The sequence below is a fragment of the Helianthus annuus genome, chromosome 8, assembly GCF_002127325.2.
Source record: "Helianthus annuus cultivar XRQ/B chromosome 8, HanXRQr2.0-SUNRISE, whole genome shotgun sequence".
NCBI lineage: Eukaryota > Viridiplantae > Streptophyta > Magnoliopsida > Asterales > Asteraceae > Helianthus > Helianthus annuus.
In genome coordinates this window covers 93594927-93617436 of record NC_035440.2, presented here as the reverse complement: position 1 = coordinate 93617436, position 22510 = coordinate 93594927, and the positions used below count along the sequence as shown (strand labels likewise).

The following is a 22510-nucleotide window of genomic DNA, read 5'->3' as shown; positions in this document are numbered from 1 at the left end:
ATTATGTCTTTAATTATTTTTCACTTTTCATTTATAAACCATAACGCATAAATACACGAAACATCGTTTTATATTAATACACAAAACATGTCATTTTAATACCAAATGTAACGACTAAACCCTAAACCCTAAATCGCTAATTGTTACATATTCTTAAATTCTTGCAAACTGTATCAGTTATTCATATCTCTATTCGGTCACCATATTGTTGCTATCAAGTTTAAGGACACGTTCCACGGTAAACGTGCTTTCCGCTTCCCCATTACCACATGAAGAACCTCCGACCTGATCTGGCGCTCCCTCGTTGTCGCAGAAGAATTCTCAGTAACCGGTTCCACAGCATGAAGAACCAATCCATACAGAAGGAGTTCTCCCTCGAGGTTGCTGACGCAGAAGCATTGTCGTTGGTGGAGGTGGAACAACATTCCAGTTCACCCTCACAGTCACCGGTAAATATCTACTTCCACCTTCACAGACTGTGGGTGCAGAAGCATTGTCGTTGGTGGACGTTCTGGTGCATGAATCTGGAATACGAACGCAGTTAAGCGTTTGAATCTGAAATATGAACGCAGTGTACTTCTCCATAAGGATTACGCTACCACCACCGTCAAAACACCGACGTTCGATATCATGTTAATAAAACATACAATTATAGCATTAGACGCGACATCCGAAAATATGTTGTTAAAAATAATAAATATAATAATAAGAATAACATATGCGCATTTAAAAAAACGATGATTGATACGTGGTTGAACACCGGTGATTGTTTATGCTTATGTTGATGTTTTTACGTAGCTTTTAATCTTGAATAGCCTACTTTTAATGGGATTTGTGTTTTACAGGTCTAAAAGAGTTTAAGGAGCTAATCGAGAGCTAAACGGAGCACCGGGACGCGAAACGGATCAACTAGGGATGTGAAATGAAGAAAACCGGGTTAATCACTAAGATTGGATGTATTTTGGGGAATGTTGATGGATTTAAAATGAATATATTGAAAGATGGCATGATAGAGGGCTGAATTACGAGAACGTGGGGGAAAACGGTGAGTAAAACGGAGCTATAACGAAAAAGTTATGAAGAAAACAGTTTTGGACGAAACCGACAAAACAAGGCAGCGTCGGGGACGCCCAAAAGGGCCGTCGGCGACGCCCTCTGGATTGTTCTGTCGGCCAGAAACCTCCGTAAACAGCTAATTAAGCCGTCGGGCAGAACTGACACTTCCAAGGGCCGTCGGGGACGCCCTAAATGGCCGTCGGCGACGCCACTTGCATTCTCATATTGCGAAAAACTTGATTTTTGAGTTGGGGACGAGTTATAACATCAATTTTGACCAAGAAATGGGAGTTACACAATATTTTGAGTTTTGAAACCATTCTTGGAGCCATCTTTCACCCACTCTTCACCTACCATTGACCTATCCATCATTCTTACAACCCGAATCATCAACGAATTTCACAATCAATCATTCATTCCATAACCCTAATCACCATTCATCTCAACCCACCATCACCAACCATCCAAAAACCCTACCATTCATCCCCCATCCATCTTCAAGCTTCGCAATGATCCAATTCATGTTTCCAACATCCGGTGATCAAGTTTCTTCGATCATGAGCGGCTAATTCCTAGGAGGTTTCACCCCGGTGTAGGTTAATTGTAAGTCTAGGGTTAAAACATTGTTCTTGGATTGATTTTGTGACAAATTGCTTCTTGATTTGAAACTTATGACAATTGTCTTGTATTTGTATTGAATTCATAAACCGTCGAGTGAAGATTAAATTTGACTTTATGAAATGTTTATGTGCAATTATGCCTTGTCTAGGTTAGAGTTTACATGTTCTTGGTAACGAAGTGCATTGTGGTCCGTTCTTTATAACGTTGATAGCTCTTGGCACCTAAGCCGTGTAACACTAAATTCGTTAATTGTTTTTGCAATTGAATCAATCTTAAAATGTGTAGGAACCCTAGGAATGCAATTACCGAACCGGGTGTGAACCTTGTTTTCTCTATCTTGTTTGAATCGTTATTTATATTTTGCAACTGTTAGTTGTTAATCATTAATCAATCAAACCAATCTTTTTAGTAATATTAATTCATATCTCTTAACCAAACAAAATACAAAAATATATCATAGCAAGCTTCATAATAGTGACAACGATTCATAATTCAATCAAATCCGTACACAAACCACATACTCTTCGTTTTTCGACCCCTCACTACCACTAGCTATTTGTTAAGGGTAATTAGGGTATATAAATATTATATTTGACCGGAGCGCGACACTCACGTCAAATTTTGGCGCCGTTGCCGGGGAGTGCGTGCGCTTTGTGTTTGGATTATTGTTTGAATTTGCGTGATTATCTGTTTAAATTGTTTAGCTTTCTTTTTGTACTTGTCTTTTTCCTTGTTACGCGGGTGTGTTACTTGTGCAGGTTACAGGTAGTGTATGCATACGCAGAACTCCGGGAGGACTTCACCATTAGTCTACGAACCGGAAATGGAAAGAGTCACAAGAAGGAACCTAGCAAGCCGATTAGAAGCAACACTCGCTTCTAATCAAACCAACCAAACACCACAACTCACACCGACCACTGAAACTGATTCAATGGCGAACCAAAACCAAAACCAAAACCAAAACCATAACCAATATCAATACCGAAGCAACTTCAATCCCGCCCAAAACGTCCAACCTATACCTCAAGAGCAACCGGGTGGTAACGTCAACGCTAGACCACCCACACCACCTTTCAGAAACCAAAATCCCAATAACACCCAACGAACACCCCAACAACAAACCCTTCATCGACAAGCTTCTTTACCCATCAACCTTGATGATCGGAATGTTAACTCCGATTGTAGAGGTAATCGTGATCGCGGCAATCTCGCGGACGAAGACCTATTTTTCAATATCGACGACTTGAGGAATGCAATCCCCGATGATGAACCTTATAGTGTTCCTGGTTATCAATCGCCGGAACATGTAAGCATTCATACAGAAAACTCGGATGATAGGGGTTATTATGATGATCGAGTGGACGATGATGAAGATTGGGGATACATCAATCGGGGTAATGGCTACAATGCAAGAGGGTACGAAGATGAAGAGTTTGGCTATCAAAATGCCAACTACGTTGGGGATGACGATTATGGTCACGGGAATAGAAGGAATGACGGTTACGAGAACAACCGCCAGCCACGAAATAACAACCAAAGGAATCGAAATGACGGGTATTACAGTAACAATAATAATGGCAACCCTAATCGGATTCCTCGTTTCGTGGGAGGGGGCAATCAAAGAGGTAACCAAGGTAGGAATCACGGAAGGGATGAGAGATGGGATGAAAGAAGGAACGAAATGAGAGATGATAGAAGGGATAACCGAAGAATGGGTGATCAAGAATTTAACGGTCCTTATCATCATCAACAACCTCCACGGGGAGTGAATGACCGTTTCAGGCCGATTGTTACCGAAAATGATTCACCAATCGTTTGTGAGCGAAGGATATTTGATTGTAAACCTCATTACATCAACATACTTCCTCACTTCAATGGGAGATCAAACGATGAGCCGTATACGCATTTGGCGGAATTTTCTTCGGTTTGCAACACTATCGGGGGCACAACTTTGCACTAGAGGAGGTTAAACTTCGCTTGTTCCAATTTTCATTGAAAGACAAAGCGAAGCAATGGTTCCTTACACTCCTGGCCAATAGCATCCGCACATGGGGAGAAATGCCACAAGCTTTTCTAGATGAATACTATTCTATGGCGAAGACCGATGATGCTCGTGATGAAATTAGGTCCTTTCGCTAATTATCGGGCGAGCCGTTGCATGAAGCCTTTACAAGATTTAAAGAAATGATGCGAAGATGTCCACATCATCAAATCGAGAAGTGGGAGTTGGTTAAGTGCTTTGTATGTGGTCTAGATGACAACACATGGAACCGACTTGAATCAACAAGCAATGGGACCCTTCTAAGCAACCATGAAGATGGTGATTGGGAGTTCTTGGAACGGATGAGTAAACGGTCGAAAGAGAAAGAATCGGCCGATCGAGCTAAGAAACATCCCATTTCCCTGTCACTTCCCGATCTCGACTCCAAAGATCGGATTTCCACTTTAGAGCGGGAAATGGCTCGAATGAAGAAAAAGGAAGTGAATACGGTTCAGTTCGAAGTATGTGAAGAGTGTGGTGATATTGGACATAGAGCGGAACAATGTCCAACGGGGTCGAGTGACTACACCGAGGAAGTCAACCAAGTGTATGGGGACCGAAAGCAATATGACATGAACTCCAACACTTAACATCCGGGCTTGAAAAATCACATTAATTTCCGGTATGGTAATGCTTCGAATCAAATGAACCCGAATTTTCAATCGGGTAACCAAGGAGGTCAAGGTGGGTCATCGTACAATAATCGTCAAGGTGGTAACCATGGGGGTTACCAAAGGAATTACAACCAAGGTAGTAACCAAGGGTATCAAAACCGTGAAGGCAACTATCAACGGGGTTACAACCAAGGTGGTAATGGGGGTGGTGCGTCTAACTCCCAAGGTGATGATTCGATTAGCTCGAAACTAGAAGCTATCATGAGCACTATCACCAATTCGCATCAAGAACTTAGAACGGAAATGCGGAATTCAAACCAAGGAATAAATATTGAAATGCGGAAAGAGTTAAAGGTGAGGGATAAATCCCAAAAGGCGCTAGAGAAGCAAGTGGGGCAACTTGCACAAGAGATAGCTCAGATTCGTGGAAGCGGAGGAGGACTTCCAAGTGACACTACCGTGAACCCGAAGCATCAAGGTTCTAGTACAAGCAACGTGAGGAATGCACGCATTAGCGCGGTAAGTATTCTTTCAAATGATGAAGTTTGTAGTGTTGAAAGCATTCCACCACCACAATTCGTTGATGGTGTAGTGGAAGATATAAGTGATGAGCCAGAAAATGAATATAAACAAGAAACAATTTCACAAAGTACAATTGAAAATGTAACTAAAAATGCTTTTTGTGAAAATTGTTTAAATCAACTTAACCTGCTTAATACATCGAAAAGTGAAGAATGGTGCCCACCAAAGGACGAGGGGTGGGAAAATTTTAAACAAGCTAAAATTAATTTGCCGTTACTTGATGACATTAAAAAGGTTCCGGCTCATGTGGAATGCTTGAAAGAGTTGAGCATTGAAAAACAACATAATAAATTACCCGAACCAATTGATTTGGTATCACATGTTAGTGCTGTTTTATCAAGTGCACTTCCCCAAAACGTCCAAGATCCGGGAGACCCTCTTATCCCAATTCAAATTGGAACATTTAAAATTGAGAGGGCGCTCCTAGATCTTGGAGCTTGTGTGAGCATCTTGCCCGGGAGTTTGTATGACCAATATGATTTTGGTCCATTGAAAAAGTTTGATACTCCCGTAGTATTGGCCGATCAGACTCCCACGCATCCACAGGGGATGGTGGAGGATGTGATTGTTAAGGTGGATGATTGCTACTACCCAGTTGACTTTTTGGTAGTAGACTATGTTGGGTGTGTTGAGGACACCCAACCGATAGTTATACTGGGTAGACCGTTCCTTGCAACAGCTAACGCCATAATAAATTGTGCAACGGGAACGGTAAGCATGAAGTTTGGGGACCGGGAATTAAATTTAAATGTTTTTCCAAATTTCACTAACCCGCTCGGTGAGGATAAGTGTCCTAAAAAGGACATGAATCCAAACAAAAAGGTATATGCTATGGTTGGTAGGTTTGGAGAAACAAAGAAGAAGACGGTCAAGAAAAAGAAGGCAAAGAAGTCACCTCTAGAAAAGAAGAAGGAAGAGGAGGTGAGGAAGTTTGGACAGTTTGGCAACAAATGGTATGAATCACCGGTGGGTGATTTCGAGGAGTTTGTAGGCGGCAAGCACGCCATTCGACCACCATGAGGTGGTAAGTCAATTGTTGTTGTATATTTTCTTTCGCAATTAGTTTTAGTTTTTCTTTGTAGTTTTGTTGTTGTATGGCGTTGTTATTTCATTTTAGTAGTTAAATGAACGTTGTGGGTGTGTTCCCTATATAACCCTCACGAGACCTGCTCGTCCTCCCAAGCTATTGGGGGGTTTAAAAGGGCTTGTTGCATACGCTAAATGCAACCGTGATTCCTACGAAAGTGAGTTAGGATTTGTTATTGTTGTACATTATTTTTCCACAAAAATCAAGGTAATTTAACGCATGATTTGGTAACACTTTCATAAAAACGGTAGAACTAAGTAGCTAACAAATTTAAATGGTTGTGAGAAGCATGCTTCTACACAAGGGTTAAAATTTTTAGGTATATCATGTTCGACGGACGACCGTTTTTGTGAAGAGAAGAAGAAGACAGAGCATCTAGCGAAAAAAAATCAGGTGCATGCGTTTCCTTTTTACCTTGATTTTTTAGATTAGTAATAAGTGGATTGTAATTGTATATTATTTTTTGGGGTGGAATTTTTGGGAAGTTAGACGTGTCACATCCCTTGTGCGTTTTAAAACTCTAGTTCTTACACATTGAGGACAATGTTTACCTCACGTGTGGGGATGGGGGAGTAGTAAAAGTTTTCGATTTTGACACGTTCATTTAAACACTACACATTGAGGACAAAGTTTACCTCAAGTGTGGGGATGGGGGAAAATTTCAAAAATGTCTTGTTTCGAAAGCGATCTTAAAGCACAAGTAACTAAGTCAACGGGGGATGTCACAACCCATTTGGTCTTTTGTCATGGTCAAGTTCAAACTAATAGCATGACGGGTATTTAGCGGGTGGTTATTTGGGAATAATCCGCTTAAGAAATTAGCATTTTATGCATATCATATACCATACCCTTATACGTGAGGTTTTGAGCCACTTTTATATCATAGATTTACATATACATGTTTCTTTGTTTGAGTGGACCATTAGTCGTGTATTGTAGAACTTGCAACTTTTGATACGTTCGAGACCATAGACCAAATACAAGCACGAGAATGATTAAGGCATTAGGTAAACCTTTTCCTTTTACACCATTTTTATATCCTTACCCAAAAGTTATCCCTTAGTAGCCAATTTTGAGCCTAATCCTTTCGTTTGACCACCCTATAGCCCATAACCTTAAACCTTTTTCTTTTAAACCCGTGTGATGGAAATTCGATTATAGGAGTCGAGTTTGTATAGTTGTATTTGATTGTTTGCATAAAAAAAGAGCAAAATCAGAAAATGTTATGAAAAAGAATTGAAAATCATTGAAAAAAGAACAAAAAAAATATGAAGTTAGTGGTTGTTGAATAAAAGGCTAATGTTGTTGCCTCGTATTGATGTTTATAGTTTAGTTTTGTTTAGAGTAGTCATTTGTAATAAAAATCGAATTTTCATCACCTTAGCCATTTTATAATATCCGATTTCCTACCCGTAGCCTAGCCCCGTTACAACCCTTACAAAGACCTTATGACTTGTGCTTAGTATTCGTGATCAGTGGTGGAGAATGATTGAGTTGCAAGCCTATGCGGGTACGTGTTCTAATCGGGTTTGAACGATTAATTAGTGAGTGCTAAGACATTGTAAACATTAGCCAATTTATAAGCCGAGTGGAGAGAACATTGTGAGGGATATGCATGATTTGTTAGTTTCACGGGCGGGTTAATCTTGGATAACCATTTTTATATGTGAATTCACTTTACCGTTAAATATGTTGAAAATTGTAAAGAGTCTGAACTTTAGTATGACAATTGACCTTAACCTTCGTCTCGGGAATGGGGAGTGTATTATTTGTTTGACCCACGTGAAAGTGAAAAACAGATTTGCTTGAGGGCAAGCAAACGACAAGTGCGGGGATGTGATACGTGGTTGAACACCGGTGATTGTTTATGCTTAAGTTGATGTTTTTACGTAGCTTTTAATCTTGAATAGCCTACTTTTAATGGGATTTGTGTTTTACAGGTCTAAAAGAGTTTAAGGAGCTAATCGGGAGCTAAACGGAGCACCGGGACGTGAAACGGATCAACCAGGGATGTGAAATGAAGAAAACCAGGTTAATCACTAAGATTGGATGTATTTTGGGGAATGTTGATGGATTTAAAATGAATATATTGGAAGATGGCATGATAGAGGGCTGAATTACGAGAACGTGGGCGAAAACGGTGAGTAAAACGGAGCTATAACGAAAAAGTTACGAAGAAAACAGTTTTGGACGAAACCGACAAAACCAGGCAGCGTCGGGGACGCCCAAAAGGGCCGTCCTCGACGCCCTCTAGATTGTTCCGTCGGCCAGAAACCTCCGTAAACAGCTAATTAAGCCGTCGGGCGAAACTGAGGCTTCCAAGGGCCGTCGGGGATGCCCTAAATGGCCGTCGGCGACGCCACCTGCATTCTCATATTGCGAAAAACTTGATTTTTGAGGTGGGGACGAGTTATAACATCAATTTTGACCAAGAAATGGGAGTTACACAATATTTTGAGTTTTGAAACCATTCTTGGAGCCATCTTTCACCCACTCTTAACCTACCATTGACCTATCCATCATTCTTACAACCCGAATCATCAACGAATTTCACCATCAATTATTCATTCCATAACCCTAATCACCATTCTTCTCAACTCACCATCACCAACCATCCAAAAACCCTACCATTCATCCCCCATCCATCTTCAAGCTTCGCAATGATCCAATTCATGTTTCCAACATCTGGTGATCAAGTTTCTTCGATCATGAGCGGCTAATTCCTAGGAGGTTTCACCCCGGTGTAGGTTAATTGTAAGTCTAGGGTTAAAACATTGTTCTTGGATTGATTTTGTGACAAATTGCTTCTTGATTTGAAACTTATGACAATTGTCTTGCATTTGTATTGAATTCATAAACCGTCGAGTGAAGATTAAATTTGACTTTATGAAATGTTTATGTGCAATTATGCCTTGTCTAGGTTAGAGTTTACATGTTCTTGGTAACGAAGTGCATTGTGGTCCGTTCTTTATAACGTTGATAGCTCTTGACACCTAAGCCGTGTAACACTAAATTCGTTAATTGTTTTTGCAATTGAATCGGGAAGTAAGTTTGACAAACATCGTTGCTTAAATGTTGAACAATCACCCCAAAATTTTGAGCCACCAACAACCCTGGGTAGGGCAACCACATCCAGCATGCCATAGGTGCAGGTTCAACATTTAACCAATTTATCGATCCATACACATTTTTGTAACATCCATCATCTACAAACACCTGGTTCAAGTCAGGTAACGTGGGTCGCACACCCCCATCATCACAACGAGGCACGGACACAACCTCATCCTTACCTCGATCAACGCCAGATAACCAAACGCTTTCGGAGACGTACGACTGGTTCGAATCTTCGCCAAAAATATTACCAATGTCCCAAAACGACATATTTATGCTTCACGGTCTCAACCAAATAGGGTCGTTAAGAATTTTCATCATTACATCGGAATTTTGTGAGTTCAAAAAATTTTCAAAGCCATAAATCCCGTATGTTTTGGGTAAATAAACATTTTTGGTCGATAAGGGTCGTATAGGTCGATAAGGGTCATATGGGTCACTTTCACACTTTTTCAGACTGAACTCCTTTCATGTCAGTAATTATACCTTAAATTCATCAAAAATCGTGCCGATAAGCCTCTCATTGCTCGATGAGAGGCGTATAGGGTTTAATGCTCCAACTACCACAACCTTATATGCCTCTCATAGGGCAATGAGAGGCTTATCAAAACCCTTTTTCTGGTACATTAATTGCTTTCACACTATATACTCCCCTTATTGCCCTATATGCCACCTCTGGGGAGGGGGGGGGGGAATGTGCACTCAAAAAGTAGGGGTGTGTCAGTACCCTCACTCTTATGAAATGTGTGTCCCCACTTTTTTCTTTTAAAGAACTATTTTGTTATGTTTTCTCATAAATTGTGTATATGTTATAAATCTCTTCTCATGATCAAAATAAAAAGAACTATTTTGTTATACTTTCTCACAAATTGTGTATATGTTATAAATCTTTTCTCATGATGAAATTAAGATACCTCGCCATGTTTGAAAAAATCTAAATAAATAAATGGTCATCATATCTATTTTTAAAATGAAGAACACAAAAGTTAACATTACTTTTTTTAATCTAATACATATACACACACCCAGTAGCTGAAATGGAATCCTGGTCAGTGTAAAAATCAATATATTTTATTCTTTTATAACTCAATTAGTGTTATAAAATAATGGTCTATTAGCAACCAATATATACGATAAACATGAGAACATAGATTATGTAGAGAAAGAAATATGAAGAATGAGATAATTCTTATTGATATTGAGTATATCGTATCAAATACATATGACCTCTATATATATACCATATTATTAATACAAGAGTAAATAAAGAGACGGGAGTTAAGAACGTGGAAAGTCACCATAAACAATTTGTTCATAACACTACCGCTTCACTATCCATGTGATAAGTGAAAATAATATATAAACTTTTAATATGCTTGGTTGTCAACTTGATATGCCTAGAGATGCTACCTCGTTAAAAACCTTGCTAGGAAAGAGTGCAGCGCGTATTTTCTCTTCCTGATACTTTCGGATCAAGTATGTTGCCTAATTAAAAACCTTACCAAGAAATCCCATTGGGATAAAACTTAGTTGAGGGAAAAAGAGTGCAACTTGTATAATGCTCCCCCTCATTTTTACATGTATCCTATAAGTGACTTAGGTCCGACTTCTTTGAAAGTTGCTCAAAACTTAGTAATCCATTGATGTGCAGCTTGGTATGTTGCTTGATCCATTAATGTCAAATCCTTCAATGAGCATTGATGTATGATCTTCATGTGAAATTTTAATTGCCTTCACTTGTAAGTAGATACCATACGATCCATGAATATGTTTTGTTAGATTCCCTGCATTTACAAAACTAACCAAACTTGTTGATGGGTTAGTAAAGTATGAATCATCTTTTTTACCTTAAGGGTATAAAAATATATGTTTTACCCGTTACATTATCTCCACGATATACACGAGTTATATCTTATCAAATGAATATCATGACATGTGTCCGTGTATACATACTAGCAAGATATACAATTTGTATTTAACTATGGTATTTCTGGACCAATGATCTTTGCTTCTTTGATAGGAGATGATAAGAGTCATTTTCTATACCAACTGCTTGGAGATCATAAAATGTACGTATACCATAAGCTTTGTACGTATGAAAATGTCCACCATCTTCTAGATGTATTATGATTGATGGATAATAATAATAATAATAATAATAATAATAATAATAATAATAATAATAATAATAATAATAATAATAATAATAATAATAATAATACAAATGTTTGTTCTACATATCAAGCCATATATTTGTAATACCATCTTTAATTTTCAAATTCTTCCTTTAATAATTGAGCTCATTTTTATCTTTTTCAGGAGATTCAATGATATCATCAACATATATTAGAATACTCATAAACCTCATATTGTTCTTTTAATGAAAACAAATGGATTCATTACAATTTATGTATTTCGCTCTTTGCTGAGCTCATTAGTAAGTCGATTATACCACATTTGAATCGACTATTTTAGTCCATACTATCTTTTTAATTTTATAAATATACATTCTCGTAGTCCTTTCCACTTTGACCAACAATGTATGTGCATACACTCTTTAGGAGTGTTGACACACAAACCTCCTCATTGATTTTTATATTATATTCAAGATGTCTTAAACACTTGCTTCATTTGTAAAATCCATATTGTACTATGTTTGTACACTGTGTACATTAAGATGTCATAATAACCAAGTACACATTTTCTAAGTATGTTTATTGGAGTATTGGTGCACAATAATTACATCCATAAGGTGTTTCCATTAACATCTTAAGCTCTCAAATGCTTTACGATACTTATGGAGAGTTCCAGTTATATTCAATTCAATAACATATGCAACATGTATACGTATTCAGATCCGAATTTATATAATAATCATAATATTCTCGAGAACTTATTTTATATGACTTAGTATCAAGTGATACATAACTTTCATAAGATGCATGTCAATTCTCTTTTATATATTACAAGACTAATAAGATATTGGAAAGTCAAAACATCCACCACGGGAGAATACGTCTCCTCATAATCAGTCATAAGTCTTTGCAAAAATTCTTGTGCCACCAATTTTGACTTATATCACTTAATTTGATTTTTCACATGCTTCGCGTAAAAGACACATTTGTATCCAACATAGTTTACAACTTCAGTTGTATGGACTGTTGGTATAGAAACTTTCCATTTCATTAGAGAACTAAAGTCTACCTTATTTGCGTCTTTCTATTTTGGCCAACCATTTCTTAATATTCATTCATAAGCAGATCTTAAATCTTGATCCTCATCATTTAATCATTTTAAGCGCTACATTATATACAAAAGTAAAATGACGTCGATTGTTATTTTGATTCCATACATATCTTAGACATGATAGAACTTAACGAGATCTCTTTATTTTCAAGTACCTGACGTTCTTCTTGAACCATTATGTCTATTGTCTCTTCAGGAGATCTTATTACTGTAACCTCGACTTGACCATCTTAATTACTTGCTCCAATTTTCAAGGAATTTTTATTATTGGAATCAACTAGTCTATCACGCTTTAGGCGTGTAATAGACTCATTACAAAAATATGTGGTTGTCCTCTTGGGACACAAATATAACTGGAGCATAAGCAGTTGATTATGTGACTTACTTAGTCACTTTATTTAGGTCCGTGAACTTGTCTGGTAATTTGTTCTTTAATATTGGTAAATGAATTATACTTTAAACTTCTAGTTCATAGTTTATAGTTTGAGGATCAAGATGAAATGATAATTCATTTCACTTTTCACTTTCCAACTCCTTGTTATCTCCCCCTAATGTTGGGAACATTCATTCACTAACGTGAAAACCAATGAGCCATTAACAAATTTCTCACTAATGGCTTTAAGTATTAAATCATATACGATTATTTATACCCAACATATTCTCAAACTTTTTAGAAATCCCATCTTTGTGCGGTGTGGTGGATGAGTTTCAATATATGTCGCACAACCAAAATCTTTGATGAGACATCTTTGGTTCCTGACCAAAAACCAACTATATGGGGAGAACTATAACTTATTGGCTTGATGTGAACTGAAGGTACTATATATAAAATTACATATGCATGAATGAACTGTTTCTCCTCTCATGATCATTGGCTTTGTAACCAATAGTAGACGTTTAGTGATCATCTCAACAATAACACTTATTCCAATGATCGTTAATAACTTGGGAATCAAATTCACTATTATCAAATAAGTACAATAATATGGATTAATATGCTTGCTATCACATTAGCTAAGCCACAATCACACAAGCTTCAAGTTGTGGATTTGATAACCATTTAGACGATGCATTGATTTAAAAACAATAAATGGTATCATGTTGGGATGTGCTTATCCTTTAATCAATATCAGAATATTTAGGGATACAGCCTCCTTTATTTGGAAAATATACAATTTCCCTTGAGAGCAAAAATTACATGCTATGTAACACCTCGCAAAATCATGTCCAATACAGTGGTGACATGTGTCATAAACCCTGATTATGTTAAAAGTTAACTTGTGGGACTAAAGTTGTCTAACAATGAAAAGATGTATGTGGAAGGACCAAATGTTTCAACATGCCAAACTTGTGCCTCTGATTGACCTTGCACGATATTCGTATCCTTTATTGAATAAATTGTCGGACACGAGAAGCCATTTGTGCTTAAAATCAAAAGTTACAAAACACAGGGGTTAAAAGTGTCAACATGTTAATTCTTACCTCTGAGTGACCTTTTAAATGATCCCAAGGCTTTGTAATATATTATTATACCCTCATGTATATCAGATAATGATTTCATAAAGTTTCGCTTCAATCTTGTGATGTAATTTTTAATTTCCAAGAAGAGGGGTTAAAAGTGACAATGTGACAATTCTTCATTCGGGGGACCTTTTCAACAAATCCAAAACATGTGAATGCATGGCTTTACTCCCAAGAACATTTAAGACCTGATTATATGGGCCCCTCATGCTGAAAATGTCTGTTATTCGAGTTCTGAAAGTGCAGGAACAGAACATGCAAACAACAAAACAATTTTTGAAATTTCATTCCCCCGTGTGTCGCGCAGGGTTTGCCTGCACCTGGCGCATGTCGCGGGCGGGACCATTTTTCAGCCAGAACTGGTAGATGCCCAGCATGCAACATGCAAATCTTTTCTGATCTTCTGCAATTCTGGGGCGAATTCAGCAGCTTGCTAATGGTTTTTAAATACCACTTGGACACTTGTAATCATCTAGAAACATCAGATTACACCTGCCATGATCTTGTGGGATGGATTTCATTATAAATAGAGCTCATTTGAGGCTCTCAAGACTTGCTCACTTCAAAGAATTCTCAAACAAACTCTCTAAGCTTTATCTCTGGAGCATCCTGGTTCACAATGAAGCTCTCTTAGTTCAAATTTTCGTGCTAAGGACCCATGTAAGTGTTCTTAGCTTCTGTAGTTAAGATTTTATTAGTTTAAGGACCAAAAGTCAAAGTTAGCATAATTCTGCTTTGACTTGTAGATTAATCTTAATCGGTCCAGCCATAATTCTAAGCAAATATGGCTATGCGTTGGTAATTTTGTAGGTTTTAAACCCTCAAAAGGGCACCTCCTAATTATCACATTTGCTAGGTCAATTTCGGGTCAAAGTAATGAACAGAAAAGTTAAACGAGTCAGTTTTTATAAAATAATTCATAACTAATAATGTAGAAGTTATAAAATACGTTCTATCACTTAAGTAACTTGGTAAATAATATAAGAACATGTTTAGACATGTTCAACCCGACAATTCGGAGTTTAGGCTCGATTCGCAACCGAAAGTCGCAAAAGTTGACTTTTGCTTTGACTTTCAGTTCTGACCCGATTTAGCTTAGTTTAGTTATGCCTTAGGGTTCCTTTGTGACCATGTTATATGTTAGAATAACCCTCTGAGGTTATACTACATGGTCCCTTAGAAATCTTAGTCCATTTGTATGTTTCCGTTAAATGCTTAAAAATTCACTATTATGACCTTATATTATAAAAAAGAGATTTTTGGAAATGTGAGACAACAAAAAGTTTTATTATTGATATATAAGTATGTTAAATAAATTTGACATCAATTTCTGGTCTCAAACTAAAGTTATGCAAAATATCCTAAAATGAAACTTTTTATTAATTAAATTACATTTTAGCATATATCATGTTTAAACCCAAATTTTGACACCAAACTCATTACCTACTATTTTGACATTATATTTAGGGATTTTTGGAATTTTTGGTCAGATTATAAACTGACCATATCATTGAGTTCTCGTATAAATCGGTAAATGACGATAATACCTTTTTTGTTAATAAAATGAGTTTAACATATGATTTGCATACCAAACTTTTTCCTACTGATGTTATATGCTAAATAAAATATATTAAACCTTAAAGGCTGATCAAAATCTCAGATTTCCATAAACATCTCAAATATCGTCAATTATCGACTTTTACGCAAATTAGGCGCATAGTATGGTTTAAAACCATATTTAGCACCTAAGACATGATACCTACTGATTTTATAAATGAATTTTAATATTTTAACATTAAGTATAAGTCTTGAACTCAGACTTCCAATTTGGTCCTTAAAACATATGTGAAATGACCAAAATACCCCTATGGTGCATAGTTTGGCCATAAATGATAAACCTCACATATGTATGATATCTTATTGATGTAACATGATAAAATAAATACTTTTACTGAATGTTTTAGACCAGAACCTCAGTTTATGTTTAAACCTCTTTTATAAACTTTAAAATGGCCAAAATACCCTTACGGGACTTAAACTGGTCTTAAATTCATTTAGGGCATAATTGTTGATATCCTACTGATAACATATCATATTTAAAGCATATTAACTTGTGAAACTTGTATATGACTCATCCGGTTACCCGTTATGCATATACGCGTTCGGTACGGTTTATGTAACTAGTTTGCCTGAATTAGCCGAAACGGGTCAAACCTTATCATTTGTACTTCAAAATCCAGAATGTATTTAGTTTACCCATTATATACAAGTCTCTATACTTTTCGGGTCTAAATTACATTCCAATCGGGTCACCGCTTAATCTTGCGTTTCGTACCATAAACCTTTCTTTGAACTAACCGGTCTAAGTTTATAACTTAAATAAGACCTGTTAGTAATCTAATAGGTTATTAAAAACTTCGTTCCAGATTAGGAGCCCAGTAAAAGCTACCTACACTTGTTGAGTAGGATATATGGCTGAGAATACAAATTTTACATTTTAAGCTAAGGTAAATACTTTTAACTTATTTTCCGTTATACGGGCTTGGGATACGGTAAATTACTACCGCTTGGTCAGGTATTGAATATTTAATCGATTAGTGCTTAAATCATTGAGATAACCCGTTTTAATCTGTTTTGTTTGATTTAAGCATTTAGGGGTTAATGACCGTGTCCTGGATATCCTCGGCTCATTCATTTGAAATGGCCACGACTTAAGCACGGGGTGTAGGCATACACCTGACAGTTGCGTATGTAAAATGGTATACCCACTCGTGAGGATAACTTCTTGTGGGTTTATATTAGTGGTGTGTCTATTAATGTTGTCTCGCCTTCTATCCCGGGCCCTGAACGTACGACAAACATGCGAATATGTATACAAGATTATTTTATATAATTGTCCCAAGTTATAAAAGAATATTTGTGCCTCGTGCATTTAAATCAATTTTCATAAATGTTTTCAAAAGAGTCAGTTAATTGTATTTACCAGTGTAAACTGACATATTTTTCAAAAAGACTAAGTGGCAGGTACTATGCGAAATTGGCTTGAAGCTCCTGAGCACTAAATGAAGAATCTTGCAAGTTCTTAGTGTTTAAAGTCTGTCGAACAATATTTGTTTTCTGTTTTAGATCTGTCTGTGGATCCACTTACAACCGTTTGTATAATATTTAATTATACATTGCGTTTCGGTTTGTATTAATATTTTCTTCCAAGACTTCCGCTGTGCATTAAACTGTGATTATTGACTATGGTGATATCAACTATGTCACGATACTCCCCACCGGGCCCACCGGTAATATGTGGAAATATTGGGGTGTGACATGCTAATTATCAGCTTAAAGAACCTTCCAGTTCTTTATTATGTTTCACATCAACATTAACTCGGCATGGTTTAACCGGTCATGCCAACTAATTAAATAATTATCAACCATATACTACAGGTTGATGATCATATATTCTTTTAGTTGCACTTGTGTTTGTCTGATACACGATAGGAAGTACGAGAAAATAATATATTATTATTTCAAAAATTCATGTTATAACATGTTTCCCATGTTTTATGTTCGTATAATCACTCCCTAAGTGTGCCACTTTTTGTGATCGATTTCAATATTAAAATGGTTGGCAACATGAGAATTATTACAATTTCCTGAGTTACCATGGTCATGACCATGACCTTTATAACGATCATTGTATACTCATTGCACTAATAACATGGTTGATCTCATTACATGATCATCATAACGATTTCCTCAATTACCATCATCACGAACTTTACACTAATTATTATATCATCACATTCTATTCAAGGGATAGATTATAACCATACAACATTCATGGTGGCATCAATACAATTTCCTTGGTTATTATATACATGATCGCAACCTTACATTGGTCATTATATCATCACATTCACTTCATGAATGGATTAGAATCACACAACTTTCATGGTGGTTGTTTCAAACCTTACATATTCTTTAACAATCTTGCTTCTTCAAGAGCATATTTGAGGTTTGACAATCGAACTTGTTTTATTCCACATGTATAACTAATCTTTTCACCACATAACATCAATTATATGACCGAATCATTAAGATTTATTAGTCTAAAATCTTACAAGCATCAACAAATTTGTGATAAGCTTTAGTGAGTTTGAAACTTCGAATGTCATATTATAAATAAATCTCGATCACTATTCAATCATGTCTATAACGTGTGATCATATACACAACTTTAATTTAGCTGCTTCATTGAAGAATGTCTATATACATAAACAATGGCATATTAATGTACAAAGTCAAATTGTACAATATATATATATATATATATATATATATATATATATATATATATATATAGAAAGTATAATGTACTTCACGCCTTAACGTACATTAACGTACTTCACGAAATATATAACATGCGTAATTATTTTTTTGACCAAAATAACGTGCGTGATTTTGGATCCCATGCGTGATTATGTGGTCCCATGCGTGATTATGTGGTCCCATGCGTGATTATATGTTCCATGCGTGATTATACCCCTGATCCAACGGTTACCATTGTCTCCTACGTGAAGTATGATAAGCCGTGAAGTATGTTAACCTTTCTCTCTCTCTCTCTCTCTCTCTCTATATATATACATATATATATATATATATAAAAGATGACTTCTCATCAAATACAATATAATAAAATATACATTTTTTTTATTTTCCTTACTAATCATGGTTAAATATGAAGAATGTATTAAAAACACTACTAAAACGTTTAATGTAATATATCCATGTTATATCTTTTCTTATGATAATGTGTTAACTGCATAACTCTATGATACATTACGTAGGTATTCTAAACAAATATAAAGTTTTTATTCATATAGTGTCATCGAGTATATGAATCATATAAGAAGCATTTCTATATATGAATTGTACTAAGAGAAAGGAACACTTGACTATTGTAATAAACCTATGTACATACATCATGCATTCAACCATAATATAATATAACTATGTACACAATCATATATGAAATAAAAATTAGTTTCCTAAAAACATATAATACTGGATGATAAATCATAAACATTTATCATTTAGCCATAGTAACCCGATCACTTCAATACTGATTTTTTTTTATTTTCTTTATCCAGTCAGAGGATTTTTATTATTTTTTTATCCAGTCTAAAGATTCATACGACCATTAAAATATTAATTTTATTTGTTTAACTTCTAATTTCATGCCTATAAAATCATATAATCTTTAACTGTAATAAAATAAATAATAAGCAATAGTAAATCATGCAATCTAAAGAATTCATAACCAAATGATGGATATCATACAACATACATTTTTCATACAAACATTTCAAATCTTTAAATTCTCATCTAATTAATAAAAAAAATTATGAAGTTAAAACATAAGTATGTATGTGGTAAAATCGACCAATGTAAATTATGCAATTTCTACATGATACCATAACTTTACATCATATTATTATAATGTGGCAAATAATAATCTTCTGATAATAAAACAATTAAACAATTAAACATTTGTGCTATTATATATGTACACGTTAAACAATTGTGTTGTTATACATTTACACTTCTACTAACCTTCTGGGGTAGCCCAGTTGGCCAGCCTCACCCAGCCTCTTCTTGAGGTCACCGGTTCGATTCCCAGCAATGCCCTTATGGGGTGTTGGGGCTCTTCACCGTGGGTAATCACGGCCAGGCAGCTATGGGGCTAAGCTAGCTTGCGGAGTTGCAATACTCTGGCGGATGGGAGGTCCCTGCAACTACCTCCCCCCCCCCCCCATTTACACTTCTACTCATATTGAACTTTTAATTACAATAATACTAATAATATTAATTATTATAATTATGAATAGAAATAACACGAGATAACTTCATAATAAGACCACTGCCGGTGCTATACTTCTATAATAATAATAACAATAATAATAATAATAATAATAATAATAATAATAAATGTAAACTTAACTTATTATAAGTTTTAATAAACATTTTTCTTAATTCACTAATTAAGTAATAATTAAAAAGAATAAAGAAACATAAATTCAAGTGAATAACGTTTTATAACTAGTTGATGCCCCGCCCGTATTGCGGGGCGATGGCCGAATAATGAGCGAGTGTTAGGCAGCTCATTGACACGAAAAACAATTAAATCGAGTCAACTAATTAAAACAAAACACTTTTATAGTTTTGGAAAAAAAAAACTAAAACAATGGCAATATTGGAATTTTTAACTGAGGGAAAGTTGTTTTTTTTGACGGGGTAAAATCGTAATTTGCCAAAAGCTAAAGTTAGTATGTAAATTTTAACCAGGGGCAAAGTTTTAAATTTTCACAGGGGCAAATTCGTAATTTTGAACTTGGGGTAACAACGTAATATAAATTTGAACTAAGGGCACACTCGTAATTTTAAGCTGGAGGCGAAAGCACAATTTTATTTTGAACCGAGGGCAAAATCATAACTTTGAGTTGGGGGCAAAAACGTAATTTTATTTTGAACCGGGGAAAAAACGTAATTTTGAATTAAGGGCGAAATCACAATTTTTTAAACGCGGAAAAATCACATTTTTTAACAGAGAAGGCAAAATCGTAATTTTTAGCTGGGGGGAAATATAATTTTATTTTGAAGGGGGGCGAAAAGGTAATTCTGAGCTGAGGGCAAAACCACAATTTTATTTTGAATGGAGGGAAAAATCGTAATTTTGAGCTGGGGACATAAGCGTAATTTTATTTTGAACTGGGGCAAAACCGTAATTTTAAAGAGGGGCAAAAACGTAATTGTAGAATGGATATAAAATAATAAACTGGTTAGTCCAATGGGGGAGTGCTAGGCAAAGTCGTAATTTTGAATTGCTGGCAAGAGCGAAATTTTGAGATTGGGACAAAAAACGTAACTTTATTTTGAACTGGGGGCAAAAACGTAATTTAGAATGTATATAAAATGATAAACGTGTTGGTCCAATGGGGGAGTGCCAGGCAGCTGCCTGGCACTATTCCCCCATTTGGTGAATGAATATATGGGAAATGAGGTTAATAAGAAATAATATCACAATTAATACATTTCAATTCAATTTTGCAATTAATAATATTCCACTCACCCTCGTAAGTTACATTTGATTGAATTTAAGTTATATTACTATTAGTAAATTAAAATAAATTCCAAAAGAAAACATAGTAAGAAAGTGGACTAGTGATAATGTGCTTCAAATAGTATACCAAATGAATTATAATTCAAGAGTCGAACATCTACGATATATATATATATATATATATATATATATATATATATATATATATATATATTAAAATTAGTACCACATTCAAATGTAATAGCTTTCAAGAAAAATATGGTTCGAGGTAATCTTCCACAATCTCATATTCAGATTTTTATCCCAAACCAAATAAGTTAGAATTGATAGATAATTGGAGAAGAAAAGGAAATCGAATAATACCTTGATCTTTGTTCATGTGAGATTTACAAACAAAACATATTTGTGTAACATTGATGGATTTCAGTTTCCTTGTAGATCGATGTTCAAAACTGATATAAATATATTACGATGGTCACTTTAACTTACTTTAACTTACGATAACATGATGCAACTTTAAAAGTGTTCGAGCTGATAACGTGTTATAAAATAACGGTCTATTAGCAACAAATATACACGATTAACATGAGAACATAGATCATGTAGAGAAAGAAATATCGAGAATGGATAATTCTTATTGATATTGAGTACATCCTATCAAATACATAGGACCTCTATGTATAGGCTTTTTTAATTAGTACAAGAGTAAATAAAGAGACAGGAGTTAAGAACATGGAGAGTCACCATAAATAATTTGTTCATAACAATTAGCTAATAATTATTTTGGTTGTTTATTTTTGTGAGGAGTTGTTCAGCTCTTTGTAGTCAAGTTCAAGGATGCTACAGTTGATGTCAATGGGCTCAATAGGAAAGCCCTATATTAGGTTGATTGTGCAGTTCTTTTAGGTGAAACTGTTTCAGATTGATTTTGCTCGAGCGATTGCCTCTCTATCTCGCTCATGCGGTTTTCAGGATGTAAATTCATGTTTGCAGATCATCAAGTAGTCAATTGGTTTAGTCTTGTTAAGTATATTGCCTCGGTTCTTGTTACAATCATCGGTAAGCAACATCCGACTAATTCTTTGCATACTGCTTTAATGATATACATTCAATGTAGTTAGAGCTCGTTGGACTGACTAGTGTAGCATGGCAACCAAATAGTTGAAACACAAGTGATAGTAATAAGGAAAAGTGTCCAAGAAAGCATTGAAGTAACAATGAACCACCACATACTACCATTTTTTTCTTGGAATTGATTTTGTTCAGTGTACCACTAACAGAGTTGCGAGCTAGCATACTGCTTTAATGATATACATTCAATGTAGTAAGAGCTCGTTGGACTAACTAGTGTAGCATGGCATCCAAATAGTTGAAACACGTGTGATAGTAATATGGAAAAGTGTCCAAGAAAGCATTGAAGTAACAATGAACCACCACAGACTACCATTGTTTTTCTTGGAATTGATTATTGATTATTTAACGTTACTCATAAGTTACGATTCAATACGTTACACTTT

The 22510-nt window shown here is 35.5% G+C and overlaps 1 protein-coding gene across 1 annotated transcript; it reads left to right on the top strand.

Moving 5' to 3' along the window:
* Nucleotides 1–269: 269 nt before the first annotated feature.
* Nucleotides 270–3637, top strand: LOC110870370 (putative carbonic anhydrase 2). The gene is made up of 2 exons (XM_022119557.1): nucleotides 270–514; nucleotides 3016–3637. Exons 1-2 carry the CDS (start codon nucleotides 270–272, stop codon nucleotides 3635–3637), a joined length of 867 nt encoding a protein of 288 aa, XP_021975249.1.
* Nucleotides 3638–22510: the final 18873 nt, after the last annotated feature.